This window comes from Camelus bactrianus, chromosome 5 (assembly GCF_048773025.1).
Source record: "Camelus bactrianus isolate YW-2024 breed Bactrian camel chromosome 5, ASM4877302v1, whole genome shotgun sequence".
NCBI classification, from domain to species: domain Eukaryota; kingdom Metazoa; phylum Chordata; class Mammalia; order Artiodactyla; family Camelidae; genus Camelus; species Camelus bactrianus.
Window position 1 is genome coordinate 88,391,887 of NC_133543.1, and position 16,903 is coordinate 88,408,789.

The window sequence follows — 16,903 nt, forward strand, 5'->3', positions numbered from 1 at the left end:
GAGACAAAGGAGAGACAGGTCTAAGAGAGCACAGGGCAGACTGAAATGACAGTTTGGCAATGTTAAGTCAGGGACTTGGACGAATCTGTACAAGCTACTGTCATTTTACCATGCTTTACAGAGCAGTGGGCACAACAGCACATGCAGTTAGATACAACTGTTTTGAGAACGCTGAAAGAAAACAGGACTTGACATAGTAGGAAGGAAAGAGAAGAAACGGGTAAAAGCAAGCTCTTACAGCTAGGGACTTCGGTGGAATGACGGTGGAGAAATTAAACTGAGGTTAAAAACACAGTGCGCCTCAACAAGAAATCAACATGTGGTCCATGTCTTTTATATCAACTTCCAAGTACTACATCCAGAGTCCCAGGAGGGTTCCAGCCTCTCTGACACCCTGACGCCAGCCCTTCCTTCTGCTCTGAGCTCCTCAGGCTAGCTCTGGTTCCAGTCTGCACATCTTGGCTCACACCCTCTTCTTGTCTGGGAAGTTTGGGGAATGGTGGGGGGGGGGGGTGGGCAGGGAAGCCACTCTCAGCCCTCAGGTCCAGTTTGGGGAGCAGCAGGAGCAGGAGGGCTGGGGTCCTCCAACTGCACATCATGCAGGTGCACCGTGGGGGTGGTGGGGTCTTTGCCCACGCCTTGGTTTGGGTCAGCCTGGTCAGGGTGGTGCCTGCGCACGTGCTTGACCACCTGGAATTTCTGCTTGGCCTTGTAGCTGCAGAGGCGGCAGAAGAAGGGGTGGCGGTCGGTGTGGGTGAGGGCGTGATGGCGGAGGCCCGCGGCCCAGCGGAAAGCGCGGTGGCACACGTTGCACACATAGGGCTTGGCCTCGCTGTGCTTGCGGAGGTGGGTGCGCAGTAGGAAGCGCGTCTTGAATGCCTTGCCGCACTGCTCACACATGAAGGCCCGAGCTTCCCGGTGGCGCGTCTCCTGGTGCACTCGCAGTGCGTCAGCCCGATTGGTACAGTACTCACACTCAGGGCACTGGTATGGCTTCAGTCCTGTAGGACAGGGCAAGGACAGGGGACAAATCACCACTGAAGGAGGTGGAACAAGGATCTGTGGATCAGAAGAGTCACTGTGATCCTGGGACATGAAGAATATAAGCAGCAAAGTGAATGAAGACTATGTCTTTGGAATGTTCCAGTCCTGTCTGACACTGGTGTGTCCTTCTCCCAACACAGCCCCTTTAGTATACAGTGAGTGCTCAATGGATGCTGGTAACTAACTGGACCCCTAAGTAGCCACCTGATGGTGATAAATACTCAAATATGATGAGGTTTCTACAAGGGGAATTCCGATCCCCTTTTGGTCATGGAGTACTCATGGAAATGGGAATCTATTTAAACACAACTCTTTGTTCAACTCAAGAAGTACAAAAAGATGCTTAAGAGGGAACGGGTAAAGGTGAAAGAAGTAGTATTCATAGATACAGAAGGCCTTGAAATACATCTGGTTAATTCCTTTACATGCGGGACCATATGCAAAAATCACAGCATATCATCATGAACCCATTTCTGAGAACCTGTGGTCCATGGACTTGGTACCCAGAAGGGAAAAAAAGGATAAGTTAAAATAGGTGAACCCCTCTACTTTCTCCTTACTCATGACAGTTTCATCCCGCCTGTGCAGGTAGACCTGCTCAGTCACTCATGTTTGAGTTGGGAGGTTCTCAACAAGAGGTGGGTGGCCTTGTGCCACAATCTCCCCAGAAGCTTTTGCAAAGTACATGTGCCCAGACTCTCAGGTTGATTCAGATGGGTTTTCAGTGGATTGGGAAGCTATTCTGGCTTCTTAGCCTACCTGCTATCCTTAAGGTGAACACTGCTGTGCGCCCGAATCTGAGTAAAGATATACACCACCTCATAGAGGCTGGGTGTGCCAGGGAACAGGGGAAGCCCTTGGGCCTGTCAAAACCACGCAGACTCACCTGTGTGCTTGGTCATGTGGTACTTGAGCTGGTTGACCCACTTGCACTTGTAGCCACAATCAGGGCAGAGATACTTCCGTTCCTCCTTGTGAATCCGCATATGGTACTGGAGGAGTTTGAAAGAGCAAAGAATATACCCAAAAAATGCGCACCCCTTGGTACACACTGGATGTGGAAACAGGGCAAGCAGGCAGAGAAACTGCTGGCAGATAATTCTGTTCCCTGTTCTGATCCTACCCATGTTCCCCCATTGCCAATCATGTCCCCTAGGCCAGTTACTCTGGTACCACCCTAACCCATTTGGTCTACCCGCAGGTCTGTCCTCTCTCAGCTCTGCCCTTATTAGCTGTCGTTGGGTGCCTAACCCCTAATTCTCAGTTTATTAATCTGTAAAATGGGAAACTGTAAAAGTTACTATATCGTATTTTTGAAAGGATTAGTGTCTGGCATACAGCATAAGTGCTCAATAAGTGCTAGCTGTTATCTAGATTATCCCCAACCTATTATACACTTTTATCACATGCCAAGCACATATTATGGAATTTTATCTTTGCAACAACCCTATGAAGTATTATCCCCTTTTTACAGATGAGGAAGCTGAGGCATGGAGATATTAAGGGACTTGACCAAGGTCATAAAGCTAATATTTGGAAGAGTCAGGATTAGAGAACCCAGGTAGTTTAATTCCACAACCTGCATTTCTTCCATTTCTGGCCCTGCTCCCTGACCTTACCTTGAGGCGAGAAGGGTCAGCACAGGCATAGGGACAGAGGTGACAACGGTAAGGCTTTTCCCCAGTGTGGATGCGGCTATGCCAGGTGATCTTCTGCCGGTTCTTGGTGCTGTAAGCACAGTCAGTGCACTTGTAGAGCCGGGTACCCCCATGCCCTTTCACGTGGTGGTCCAGCACCAGCTGATGGCGGCACGCAAAGTCACAAAAGGGGCAGTGCAAGGGGGGCTGGCCAGCATCTCCATCCTCAGCTGAGGCTGCTGCTGCTGCTGAAGTCTCCTCATGCTGTTCCAAGTAGTGCTTCACCAGGCCTGCCCGCTCCCGGGCAGCAAAGTCACAGAGCTGGCAGCGGTGGCTGAAATGCTGCTGCCTCCGGTGCTCATCCAGTGCTGGCCGGCTGGGGAAGGCCTCCTGACAGGCCCCACATTCAAGCCGTGGGTGCTGTTTCCGGGTGTGGCCTCGCAGGCTGGCGGGGCTGGGGCACAGCAACCCACAGCGGGAGCAGTGCAGGGGGCCCTCGGTGGCCTCTGTGGGAGAGCCAGGGGCTTGCGGTGTCGGCTCGGGATGCCGGCGCAGAGCATGCTGCTTGAGTGCCGTCTCAGAGCTGAACTGGGCCTCACACTGGGGGCAGGCAAAGGCTGGGGTGCCCTGGTGGCAGCTGTTGACATGGCGAGTGATGTCATGGCGAAGGTAGCCACTATAGTCACAGAGAGGACAGAAGTGGGTGGGTGTTTTGTCATGTACCCTCAGCCGGTGCAAGCGCAGTTTTGAGTTGGTACCAAATGTCTGGGGACAGGAGCTACAAGGGATGCGGCCAACACCTGTGTGTCGGGACTGGTGAGCTTCCAACCGGTACCGCCTGGTGGTGGAAAAGTCACAGAAAGGGCACTGATGTGGCTTCACTCCCTCATGCTTGAGCCGCCGGTGCTGCTGTAGGCACCGGCTCTGTTTACAGGTGAAGCCACAGTCCCCACATTGAAGAGGGGGCCGGGGGCTGCGGGCTGGGGCTGCAGTGGGGTGCCTCCGCTTCTGGTGGAGCCTCAGGGCAGCAGCAGCAGGAGCACTGAACGGGCAGAGGCCACAGTGCAGCTCTCCAGACGGCTCAAGGGGGCAGCCCCGGGTCTGGTGAGTCCTCAGAGCCCGCTCCTGCTGGCAGCTAAAGGGGCACGTGGGGCAGGAGAAGCGAGCCCCCTTCTGCTTTGGAACCAGAGCTGTATCTCCATCACCAGGGCCACACTCTGTATCTCCACTGCTTAGGGGAGCAGAGTCCCTGCTGCTTAGCGGGGACACAACAGGCTGGGTCTGGGAGGCTCCTTGCTTTCCTCCCCAACCACGGCCACCCCGGCAGCCTTCAGCCACATGAGAGGTAATGGAGGAGAGCCGAGAACAAAGGAACATGCAGGAGTTGCAGTGAAATTTGCCCTGCTCAAAGCGGAACTTCTCAGGGGCCTCTGTGGGTGAGGAGTTTACTGCAGGAAGGGCTGTGGAGCCAGAGAGAGTGGCACGAGGCTCTTCTGTCTTTTCTGGCTCTCCAGGAAGCTCAGAAGGAGAATCTTTTGCGAGCAAAACCTCTACTTCTAATGGTGCAGGTGGAGGCTTCCCACCTTCTGCATCCTCTGAGGCCTGGGTGTCTGAGGGCAGAGGATTCAGAGGGATGGGTGAATCTGGTCTGGGCAAGCCCTTGTTCTTTCTGAGCAGAACAGGGCACTTCTTCAGCAGGTGGGTGCTGAGGCCACGCTGTTGCTTGAAGTTGGCCCCACACTCAGGACACAGCAGGGGCTCTCGGCGGCCCTGGCACCCAGTCCTGGAGTGCAGATTCAGGGCCTTCTCCCGGCGGGTGATGAAAGGGCAGTGTGGGCAGCGGAAAGCCCGCCCCTCTCCCTGTATCACTACCATCTGAACCCGCCCCTCCAACACCAGCGCCTCTGCCTGTTCTTTGTCCTGCCTCCTTAGGGCCTTGAGTAATGACTCTGATTCAGGGAACTGGGGCAGGGGTGCTGTCTCAGTGGGTGGAGTTGCCTTCAAGGTTCCCACCCAGCTGTTAGGGGGCTCCTCTGAGGAAGGAGGATTTCTAGGGGGCTCAGAGACTGGCTTTTCCAGAATGGGCTCTTCTTCAACACTCATGCCAGAAGTTCCAGCACTTTCAAAGGTAGACAACTCTGTCAAAGTTCCATCTGGCCCTTCTAGGCTCAGGGGCCCAGAGGGATCCAGGGGCCTGAACTCCACAGGGGCAGTTTCAGTGATCTCCTCAAGGGGTGGGTCGGCCACAGGTTCCAGCTCCACTCCCAGGGCCTCTAAGTGTAGTGTGCAGCTGCCTTCATCCACCGCCGCTGGACTGGGGCTGCCAACCAGGTCATCCCCTTGGGAAACCTCATTGCTGTCCTGTCTCCTGGCACTGTCTTCCTCGCTGACCTCTGGCAGGGCCTGGTCCAAGGTGGGGTCCACCACAGTCCCAGGGTCATGGTCTGGCCCCTCAGGCTGGGCAGACAGCTGTCTTGACCGCTCTGAGTCTGGTGAGGGTGTTGGGCACTGTGTGGCCTCCTCTGGCTCCTGGCTGGCACAGCGGAGCTGCCAGACCTGGTCCCCAGGCACATAACCATGGACCTTGCGCTTGTGGAAGAAGAGGGTGGTGTTGCTGAAGGTGCGGTAGTCACAGAGGGCGCAGCGGAACTCGCGGAGGCGGGTATGCTTACAGTTCTCGTGGCTCAGCAGCGCCTGCTTGTGGCGGCTCTGGTAGCTGCAGTAGCGGCAGGGGTAGAGCGGGGCTGGCGTTCCGGGGTGGTGCTGGGAAGCCATGTGCTTCTGCAGCTCATACTTCCGCTTGCAAGCAAAGGCACACACTTCACACATCAGGGACTTGCCCTGGTGCCGCAGCTTGTGGCTACTCAGCTGATCAGCCCGGTGGCAGCGATAAGAGCACTGGTTGCACTGGTATCTGGTTAGGAGGGAAGGTCACAACTGTATATCAGTCACAGCAACTACCAGTCACTAAATAAATACATACTATGGGCCAGGCTCTACACTCAATATTGCACATGCATTATCTAATTTGTCTTTTCCACTACCCTATGAAATAGGTATCTCTATTTCTTAAGTGAGGAGACCAAAGCACAAAAGTTAATAACGCCAAGCAGAGACTTGAGCTTGTGTTCTATCCCCTATTCTACATTGCTTTTTAAAGGGAAGATATCGTGAATCAGCAACCCTCTGTGGACTTTCGAGGAGCTGACATGGCTACAGCCCCACGGGGCAGGTTTCTGTGCCTAGTTTCCAACCTCCCGTGGAGGCATGAAAGCTAAGAAACCCCCTAGCCAGCTATGCCCACAGATCAGAGGGGAACTTGCCTGGATTTGGCAGTGGCCTGGATTCGGGCCACAAGTATAGTCCATCTACTTCACCAGGACTGGACTCTGAGAGCTCAGGTGATACCTTAGTCTCTGGGCCTCTACTCTGGGTCTACACTCCCTTCCTTGAGCCCAGAGAGCTCTCACCATGCAGACTGGGCCACATGCACAGAGGTCAGCTACAGGCAGTGGAGCCAAGATGACAGGAGCAGAGAGGGGCGTTACGAAGAGTCTCTCCGGGGCTAGAAGAGCAACGGGGCCAGAAGTTGACTTCGAGAGGAGGCGAGCTTAGCACTGGGTTCTTAGGATAGGGCCGGAGGCATGCGAGTGCTCATACCTGAGGTCCCCTGCGTGTTTCCGCATGTGCACACTGAGGTAGTGCTTCCACTTGGTGACATAACCACATTCAGTGCACATGTAATCCTTGGTGTTGGAGTGGGTCAGCATGTGCTTGGATAGGTAGCTCACGTCTCGGCAGGTGAAGTCGCACAGCTCACACTTGTGCGGTTTCTCGCCTTATGTGGGGGTGGAGGGGAGAGGGGAGAGAACAAAGGTCAGACATGGATCGAGTGAGTGGACAGACCACTTTCCCCAGCAAGCTCACCCTGGTGCCCAGCAGGAGTGAAAGCTGAGATGCTGATCACAACAGTCAATGCTGCTTCATGGCCATCTCAGATGTCTGCCCCTCCACCCCAACACCAATGAAGTGGGGAACTGAAGATCTAGCTTTTCAAAACTAGCTTTAAAGTCCATTCTGGATTTGTTACACAGCTTATTGGCACTAATGGCTAACTGCTCCACTTAGCCCAATTCCTTCCAGTTTTGTGGAAGAGATGGAGAAAAAATTAGGCAATACAACACAGTGGTTAACAACTCTGACTCTGAAGTCCAACACAGTAATAAAGGTAGTAATAGCCAACATTTATATAGTACTAAGTGCCAGGCACTTGAGCACTTTATAAAAATGCCACCTCTTACTGAATCCTCACAACAGCCCTATGAGATAAGGGTTATGATTACCCCATTTTACAGAGGAAGGAGCTGAGGCACAGAGAAACCAGAGAGCTATTAAGCATTGGTTCAAACCCCAGCTTACTACTGTGTGGCCTTGGGTAGGTCATTTAACCCCTCTAAGTCTCAGTTTCCTGGTTTCCAAAAAGGGGGAAACAAAAATACTGACCTCACATGGTTGATATGAAGTGCTGGCCCACTCATTTATGACATGTCTCAGAGTCCTCAGCGGTGCCCAGCAAGGACTCAAGGACAAGCTGTCCCTGTAGTTGGTCAAGACCTGGCACTGAGAAGAGAGGCTGGGGCCATGTTCCTTCAGGACCCTTCCCTGTTATCCCTGCCCTCCCTCCCAACCCCTCTCCCTATCGTCAAAGGCAAGCAACATGGTGTTCTGGCTCTGGTTCTGATACTAGCTGTGTGAAACAGGCCATTTAAATGTTCAGGGTTTCTCACCTTTACCTGCCTTCTTTATAAGATTGTTATTATAGATTAAATGAGATAATACATATGAAAGAACTGTAAATTATAAAGTGCTACACAAGCACACCTTGGAGACTGCAGTTCCAGACCACTGCAATAAAGCAAACAGCACAACACAGAGTCACACAAATTTTTTGGTTTCCCAGTACCCATAAAAGTTATGTTCAAACACTATACTGTAGTCTATTAAGTGTGCAATAGCATTGTGTCTGGGGGGAGGGTATAGCTTAGTGGTAGAGCGCACACCTAGCATGCACGAGGTCAAGGGTTTGATCCCCAGCACATCCATTAAATAAAAAATGAAAAATAATAAATAAATAAACCTAATTATCCCCCCAAAACAAAAATTTTTTTAAAAAGCATTATGTCTAACAAAACAATGTACATACCTTAATTTAAAAATGCTTTATTGCTAAAAAGTGCTAACCGTCATCTGACAACACACGGTTGCCACAAACCTTCAATTTATAAAATTGCTAAGCACAATAAAGTGAAGTGCAATAAAAGAAAGTATGTCTGTATAGATGTGAGGTTTCAAGAAAGGCCTCAGAAAAATGAGACTTTGTGACTAAAGTCTGTATAGAAAGGAACTGTTTAACGGCAACAACAATGGCTTTGTCAAAAGCTGCCTAAAAACTGTTTCCACAAACTGAAGAATCTTTGATTAGATTTTTGTCTTGTCAATCTACCGATGCTGATATCACGATCACAAATGGGATGACGCTATAGCAGGAAGCCTGGTCTGGTTTTTATTTGAAGCATCAGTGATGCTGGTAACCAATTAAGAGTCTGAGTTGAAACACGTGCAACTTCCTGGTCACCAGAAGTGATCGTTTCAGTGTCATGGCTGCCAAGGCTATGAAGTATGTGGATGGCTCAGTCCCCTCACCCCATCTCTCACAGCATATCCCAAAACTTGAAATGCCAAGGAAGGTATCTGTCCTGGTCTGGGTTTCTTTGCTTTAATAGGCTGGATGTTGACCCTCCCAAGCCCGCCTAAGGGTGGGCAGAACTGGACAGGGCCTTAGAGGTGAGGCATAACAGCACAGTGGTTAGAGCACAGGCTCTGGATCAGACTGCCTGGATTCAAGTTGTAGCCTGATCCCTTTATGAGCTGAGTGACACTCAAGGTTCATCTGTGAACTGCAAATACTAGACTTACTTCTAGGACTAGCAGGCCAAATGAGACCTATGTAGTGTATGCAAAGCCCTCCCTGTGTCTGGTACACAGTAAAAGCTCCCATTTGCCATCATCATCACCATCATCACCATTATTACATGACTGCAGGGGTGGAGGGAAGACATCTCACCGGTATGCAGCAGCATGTGGCGGATAAGCACCCTCTTGTGGGCAGTGGCAAAGTTGCACTCAGGGCACTGGTGGATCTTCTCGTGAGCATGCATCTTGCCCACGTGGTCCTGGTAGGCCACCGGGTTGAAGGTGGCAAAGGGGCAGAAGGTGCAGCGCAGCTCTTCACTGCCAGGGTGGCCCTGCTTCTTGTGTTTGCGGAACAGGTGCTTGTTGGAGCAGGCGAAGTCGCAGTGGGGGCAGTGGAAGGCATAGTGGCTTTTGTGGTGGGACTCCATGGCTTCCGCCGTGGCGAAGAGCATGGGACACGAGTGATGGCGGCACTCCACGGCCCGCACCCCGTGGGTCTCCTTCAGGTGCTTTACGAAGGCCTTCCGGTCAGGTGCCGCATAGCTGCAGCCCTCCTGAAAGCAGTGGAGGGACAGCGGCTCTGCTGCTGCTGCTGCGGTGTGGCTCTTGAGGTGCTCCTTAAGGGCCTGGCTGAGGCGGAACTCCTCACGGCAGACAGGACAGGCATAGGTATCTGAGTAGAAGTTGGAAATGTCCTCATGCATGCTGGCCATGTGGCGGTTGAGTGCATTCCTCTCCACTGCGCTGTAATGGCACAGTGGGCAGCGGTGGGCCTTCTGGCCCAGCTCCCGCAGCAGGTGGGTCTTGAGCTTGCTCTTACTAGTGAAGAACTTTTGGCAGTTGGGGCACTGGAGACTGGGGTCTGGGAAGTGAAGATGTAGGTGCTCCACCAGATGGGTCCGCTTCTTGAAGCAGCGCTTGCATTCTGGACACATGTGGGTCTTGAAGAGAGACTCGGTGCCAGAAGCTGCATCCCCTGCGGGAGGAAAAGGCAGAGAGGGCTAAGAGTGAGATTCTTTGATAGGTCAGGGGTTGGCCAGATAATGGGAGAACCACGATTAGCCCAGACAAAACTTGCATGGCCTTGCTCCTTTCTCTTCAGGAAACCAAACAATAGCATCTCAAACATTATAGTCTTAAAGAAGAGACAAGACATTCAAGTATTTAGAGAAACAAAGTCACAAGGACTTCTCAGAACTTGCTGTGGTCTGAGTGAAGTACTGCCCCAGACACCCATTATTCCTGAGGCTTTATCTAGAGAAGCTGAAAAGAGCAATCCAGATGGAGCAATCTGTTCTTCCTGCCCTTGACCACAGGGACGGGCAGAAGGATCAGTAGGGTTGGTCGGAAGGAAAAGAACCCCACAGGGCGTGAGCAGAGGAGAAGGAAGAGAAGGTCAAGTACTCCTACTTCCAAACACTGTCTCACTGAGTTTGGGTTTATAGAGAGTTGGTAATAAATACAATCAGATCTTTCCTAGTCACCTGACAGTAAATATGCTCCCCGTGGGATGGGATTCAAATGTCATTCTACTGAGATGGAAAACTGGGAAGCAAAGATTCAGAAAAACAATCTTAGAGGGCTCAGTATCAGACAAGACAGCTTCCTGCCTGAGAAACACCAGCTCTGAAAGCAGACTCTATTTACTCCTACCCTGTGTTACCAGAGACTGTACCCATTTATCATTTTCCCACTAGACATGTTGAAGTGGAATGTTAAGAACTGAAGGATCTGAACCAAAGGTCAGAAAACCAAATCTTAGTGCCTCGATGCCAGGCCCCCACAGTCCATTCCTCCCTATCCATCATATCATTACCCTCCAATTGCTGAGCCCCCTGGCCTTTCCCCAGGGCTTTCTGAGAGTTCTTCTGGCTGCCACTCTCTTCTTCCTCTACGTCCTCCTCTTCAGCTGAATCCTGCCCAGGCATGGGTGTTCCTGCTTCCTCTGAAGGCTCTCCCTCTCCTGGGGACAGTCTGGGAGCTGCAGACACATAAAACTTGATGACTAGAGGAGCCAATGCAGTGCTGAGTGCTTGTACTTCTGCTCTTACTGGCTAGAAGAATCACTTCCAACTAGGTGGCATAAGGGCATCTTGGGTTGTAAAGTATATAAATTTATTCCCACTCAAGACAAAGACAGGAAGACCAGGAGCTCAGCGGTCAGTAATGCTCCAACCTAAAGTAAATCAAACTTCAGATAACACCAACCTCAGACCCCCTGAAGGTAAGAGCCCTGAGGTCACTGGAGAGGGGGAGGGGGCAGAGAGGTAGAGACTAGACAGATGAGACTATACTTCCTAGCTCAGATCACCGGAGCCAATGACTGGTGGCTTAGTACAGGTGAACAAACCCTGACCTCTAAACTTTTACTGAAAAACCCAACTCAGCAATTCAGGGGCACACCTTCTACCTTCAAATCCATCCCTTCTATCCCTCAACAGAGGCAGCTGCTTCAGTAAGGCAAAAACGTATGACTTTTTTTGCAGAAGAGGAATCTTCTCTTTGCATCAGAGCACAAATGAGTCTCAGCAAGCCAAATTCTCTCATCAGAATCCTGTTTTTTCTATTTCCCCCTGCTCCTCTGCTTACCCCATGCCCTTTTTAAGAGATGAAGAAGAGTAAGAATCACTGAAGCACTATCTTCCTTGAAGGTTTCTTTTTAAAATAACCCCAGCTTCTCCTGCCCAATCCCACTTGCCCTAACAGGAGTTTATAGGCATTCTACCAGTGGCTACAGCCACTGATGGGCATTTTAGCTTCTGCCCTCAGAAAGTTACAAAATGATCAGAGGAAAATATTGGTTAAGTAACTTCAAGGCCACAGTGCAGTCTAAGCCAAACTTCATTCACTGTCAAAAAGACTTCCTCTTTGTCTCATATATTCTGACCAGTCCAGGATTTCTAGAAGCCTTTCCGTGTCAGCCAGTAATTCTGTCCTTCTGAGCCATTACTCTGGATTCTCTCGTATTCATGCACATATTCACAGCACTAGAAACAACTGCCTCTCCTCAAGGCTGCTGGGCCCTTGGCCTCATACCTGGCAGCAGCTCCTGGGACGGAAGACCCTGAACAGCAGACAGTCCTCCCTGTGTCCCGGCTCCATGGCTCCGCTGATGCTGCCGGAAGAGTTTGATGTTGGAGCCCACGAAGCTGCAATGGTTGCAGTGGAAAGGGTAATGGGCCTGCCGGTGCAGCTCCATGCCCTGCTGGCTCCCGAAGACCAGGGGGCAGCCCCGGAAAGAACAGGGCACAGGAAGTGCTCTGTGGGTCTGCCTCAGGTGGTGCTGTAGACCCTTGCGATCTTGAGCGGAGAACACACAGCCAGACTCTGGGCAGGAGAAGGTGTCGGGAGTGCCCCGGTGAATCTTGAAGTGGCTCTTCAGGGCCTGGGGTTGGGCAAACTCCTGTCTACACACAGGGCATGGAAGGGGGCTATTTGGTGGGCTCTGGCCCTGTAGAGGGCCAGGAAGAGTGAGGTTGCTGGGGGGCAGCTCTACAGAGCACGGGGGGCTAGAGAGGCCATGCACAGGCTGTATAAGGGTCTCAGCGCACTGGTGCAGGGCCAGCAGAGCGGGCTCTGCGAAGCTCTGCTCACAGCGCTCACAGAAGTACACCTCCACCACCTTTACCAGGACACCTGCAGGCAGAGGACCGACAGAGAAAGGCACAGAATCAGATGGAACGAGACTCATAGGAGTTAGTTACCAGTAGAAAATGTAGGTGAATCTTTTAATATTCACGGAGTGGAGATGGACTTAAGTCTGGTTCTACACTTGGACTGTAAGCCCCTTAATGTCAGGGACAGTCTATCTTGCACATGTGTTTGGATTCCCAATACCTTACATAATACTTGGCACAAGTAGGTACTTGATAATTATTTGTTAAGTAAACGTAAAAAGCATTAACCAAATCCAGAAAGCTTTAAGACAATATATTTTGTCCAAATAAAAACTTAGAAACTTCCAAAAGAAGAAAATGACAATCTGGGGGTAATATTTGCAATATAAATGACAAAGTATTACTTTTATATTCTGTGAAGAGATTTTCAAAGGCATAGTAATTCATACAATGGAGGCCAAATCACATTCAAAATAATTGTTGTCATTTCTTAAGCAATAGGGAGGACCTTGACAAAGAAAGGCTTAGGAAACACTCTAGCCTGGTCCTCCAACTGTTCTTTGGGAAGAGGGACCTAGGATTCTGCGACGTTAAGGCCAATCTGCTTAGTAACGGTAGAGCCCAGGTTTGCCCCATGTTTATTCTGGTGGTCCTTTTTCTCTTTATTATCTTTTTGTTTAAATAAAAATTCAGTGCAACAATTCAAATGATACAGACATATATAAAGAATAATCATCCCCAATCCTCACACACATAGTTTGGTCTAGATCCTTTTAGGCTTTGGGGGGGTCATTTTTCTGCACTTAGCTTTTTTTCCATCTGCTATACAGCAAAGATATTTTTATCTACCTCATATTTTTTTTTTTGTCCAGTTCATGGTACGCGTATGGATAAATCAAAATGAAATTTTGCTCTTACTGATGGACTACTGCGTTGTTTCCAATCATTATAAATAAAGCTGCATTATCCCCGTAATCTTGTGCATGCGTATGAGTCTTTCTATATGACAGATCCCTAGAAGCAGAATTACTGAGTCAGAGAACACATATTTTAAAATTTGTTACATAGATAAACTGACCTTCAAAAGATTACACTAATTTATACTCTCCATAAACTGTAAGATAGTATCTGTTCCCCTACAGCCTCACCAACAGTAGTTTTATAAATAATGCTTAATTTTTGCCAAAGTCAAGAAACAAAACTGGCATCTCATAGTTACTTTTAACTGGAATTTGCATATTAGTGAGATTAAGCTTCCTTACGGTTGTTGACTTTTTACTTCTTTATTGAATTGAATGTAGATTTCTTTTTCCTTCTTTTAAAAAAACTTTTTTTTTTATTGTGGAGTTCTCTGAATTTTAAAGATACTCTTTCTTATATATTATAAATGTTTTTCCAGGTTTCTTCTTAATTTATTATTTCTTTCACCACATCAAAGCTTAGAAATATCATATGATCAAATTAGCTAATCTTCCCAGTATTCTCTGTATACTTCCAAGGAAGGCTGGTACAACTGTAGCTGGAAGATGGCAGTTGAAAAATAGGAACATTACCTAAAAATAAAAAGGTGTAGAAAGGGGAGAATCTTTCTTCTAACATAAATATAAAGGTCCAACTCCTACTCTCAACGACATGCCTTGAATGAGTTAAGTACGTTATTTAAAAGAAACTACAGCAGGGGATACCAAGATTACTTCTAGGAAGTCCTGCCAAGCCCTGGGTGGTGGAGAGAGGCTGGGCCTTTTGCCTAATCCCTGGCTGTAGTTCCTGGGTGGGAGGTCAATATGGAGGAAAGAATCCCTGAGGACTATAGGAGTAAGAATTGGGCAGAGGTGTCAGAAAAGTCTTCCTTTCTGGATTACCGCCTAGCAGACGTGAAGCCCTCGCAGGGATAGACTGCCAAGAGCTTGGTACAAGGTTGTGCACCACCTCGTCAGCCTTCAATCAACATTCACCAACTGCAAATCAAATTACAACATCTCTAAGTATAAAAATAGGATGCTACCTCGTGTCTTCATCATATTTATATACAAGGATCAAAAATAGCACAGACAAAAACTCAGGGCTGCTTGTCCCACTGGCCTGCTAGCAACTGTGTTTGTACCTGGGGTCTCTCCAGGAGCACTGGGGGACAGGTTTCCAGCTACTGCTTCCACAATGATCTCCATATTCCCTGTGTCCTCTTCAGTTGCTGTGGTCTCTACCAGCAGGCAGCCTGGGTCAGCAGGCAAAGGTGGAGGGTTTCCAGAAGGACAGGGACTCTGGACAGGCTCCAGGAGTCCACGGTTAGAGAGAGGTGGGGGGATCAGCAATAGCTCAGGGCACAGTCCATCCATCTCTCCAGTGCTGTTGGCTGGCTGTGAGTCCAACACGGGCTCTGTCATCACCACCAACTTGTGTGCTATGGCCTCCGAAGTGCTGATAAACCAACCAGAAGAAAAACCAAACAAAATATAATTAGATCTCTCACTTTCTTCCTAGTTGGTGTGGGTACAGAGCCCAGTGCCTGCCCAGTTAAGCATTTCCTTGTATGGCAGCATGCCACACCTAGTTAACCTAGAAGTGTTCTTTTTATGGCAAAGTTTAGAACAAAAAGCATAAAAATGACATTAGGGGTCAATACAGGAAAGAGACAAGAAATATGGCCAACATATTAAAGACTGCAGGTTATGTTTCTCGAAGCTAAGTGACCTTGGTCAAATCATTAAGCAACCTAGATCTCAGTTTTCTTATCTGCAATAACACTGGCTAGGGTCAAGGGATCTCAGAGGTCCCTTTCCCTCTTAACATTTTATGATCTCTCTATTCCTGAGCTCAAAGCCCTTCCTTCATGATAATCTGGCCCCTGCTGACCTTCCAGATTCATCTTCCACTTCTCCCTGCAACAGATCTCTGAACCAGTCATACCAATTATTTGCCACTCCCCAGATTCACCACGTTCTCTTTGGCTTCCACATCCTTTCACCTTCCTCTCTCTCGGCTTGCTGGGCCTTTTTGCCTTTGCCATCTTTCTTGTCTGGCTAACCGACTTAGAACTATCCTTTAAGAACCTGCACAAATGTCACTTCCACTATGATGGCTTCCTGACACTGTTTATCTAAGTCTCTCTCTCTGAGTTCCTAACGGCACCTTGTACACAGCTCTGTCAGAAACTGTTTCACACTGCACTGTTGTTTACTTATCAGTCTCCCTCCCTAGACCTGGAGCTTTTTGAGTTTGTTGACATTATCACTTCACTAAACACAAACCACCAATGGTCTATACCAGTTAGACAAACAAGGGAATTCTAGTGAAGAACTATGGACACAGAGATGCATCAAAGTAAAGCTAGGATTTTAGTAAGATATCAAACCGTGGTTTCTTACACATAAAGTATCACATCTGGAGAAATTTCAAACTCATTTATTATGGCCTCACATTGAACACTGGAACAAAACTGAGAAACAAATGTCAACTAAATTGCATATTCTGTTATACATGGCTAAAATTAGTTTAAGCTGAGAAATTGATAATTAATAAGAACAACAGTAATCAGTTCTTGAAACTGAGTCACGGAGGTCGATTAAGGGCCTCAGGCTAGGAAATTAGGTTGCAGGTGAGAATTCTGCAACTCAAAACCTCAGAACACGGGGATTCAGAAGCTGGCAGGGCAGTGCCCTTCTGCCCTCAGAGGATTCTCCAGGAACCGCAGCCTCCACTTACTAAATATTATAGCTGCTCTCAGGAATCTTCCAGCTCGGGCAGTATATTTGCCTTGGTGAGAACCAAGGAAGGCGAGGTATGTCTAGACTGAGAACCTTCAGCGGCTGGAAGGCGGGGTGAAGTGGGAGACAGTGGGGCCAAGAGAAGAAATGAGCTTATCTAGGGGCAAGGGCACTGAGGAAGAGAAAGGACACATTTAGGCAGAAAAGGCCTGGGGAAAGGAGACCCGGCCTGGGGACCAAGGTACCCGCGTTTAAACCTGTCTGTGGGCTCTGACTCACCGCGTGGCCCTGGACAGATAAAAGTCACCTCGCTTCTCTGGGCCTTAGCTTTCCCATCTGTAAAGTGGAGGCGATGACAGCGTCCACATCGTTGGGCGGGAGCGGGAATCACAAGAGCGGAAGAATAGGAAAGCCGTTTTGTAACCTGCCAGGCTTGGGATGGAGCAGCATCGTGATTATGGTCCTGAGGAGAGGCAGCGGATAAGCGGGCGGGGTCCAGAGCAGTGACGCGACTAAGGCACCCGGGCGGCTGATGTGATGCGCCGGGGCCCCGCTCGTTGGCGTGCTCCCTTCAGCACTTGTCCCAAGCGTTCCTACCGCCCAGGCGCACCCTCATCCTGGGGCTCGAGAAACTTTTGCCTCAGGCCTGCTCCACCCGCACTCCCTACCAGTTCCCAAACTGCAGCCGCTCACTTACCTCCCGGCCCACGGCGGGCGGGAGCCGCATCTCTATGGTCGACCAGCAGCTGGAGCGGCCTCCAGGGACTCCCTTTGTGCGACCGCCTCCGGCCCAGCCGCCTCTAGGACAGTGGGCACATGGAGGACGCTCTCTCTTTCTCTACCAGGCTGGAGGTGTACTCTATGGTTCTCTTTATCGTCTCCCTTCTCAACCCTCAACACCCCCTGCCGCGAAGCCCAAGGAGTACCA

General features: G+C 49.7%; 1 protein-coding gene across 3 annotated transcripts; it reads right to left on the reverse strand.

Moving 5' to 3' along the window:
- Positions 1-62: 62 nt before the first annotated feature.
- ZNF142 (zinc finger protein 142) lies at positions 63-16,869 on the reverse strand. Of its 3 annotated transcripts, XM_010948776.3 has the most exons (10): positions 16,673-16,869; positions 16,255-16,438; positions 14,376-14,689; positions 11,691-12,290; positions 10,471-10,635; positions 8,806-9,630; positions 6,342-6,519; positions 2,664-5,595; positions 1,931-2,036; positions 63-1,001 (listed from the first exon to the last, which is right to left on the reverse strand). In XM_010948776.3, the coding sequence occupies exons 3-10, from the start codon at positions 14,653-14,655 to the stop codon at positions 532-534; spliced, it is 5,556 nt and encodes a 1,851-aa protein (XP_010947078.2). In that variant the 5' UTR covers positions 14,656-14,689; positions 16,255-16,438; positions 16,673-16,869; the 3' UTR covers positions 63-531. The 3 variants fall into 3 exon arrangements, with proteins under 3 accessions (XP_010947078.2, XP_010947079.2, XP_045367996.2); XM_010948777.3 differs by lacking the exon at positions 16,255-16,438; XM_045512040.2 differs by lacking the exon at positions 10,471-10,635.
- Positions 16,870-16,903: the final 34 nt, after the last annotated feature.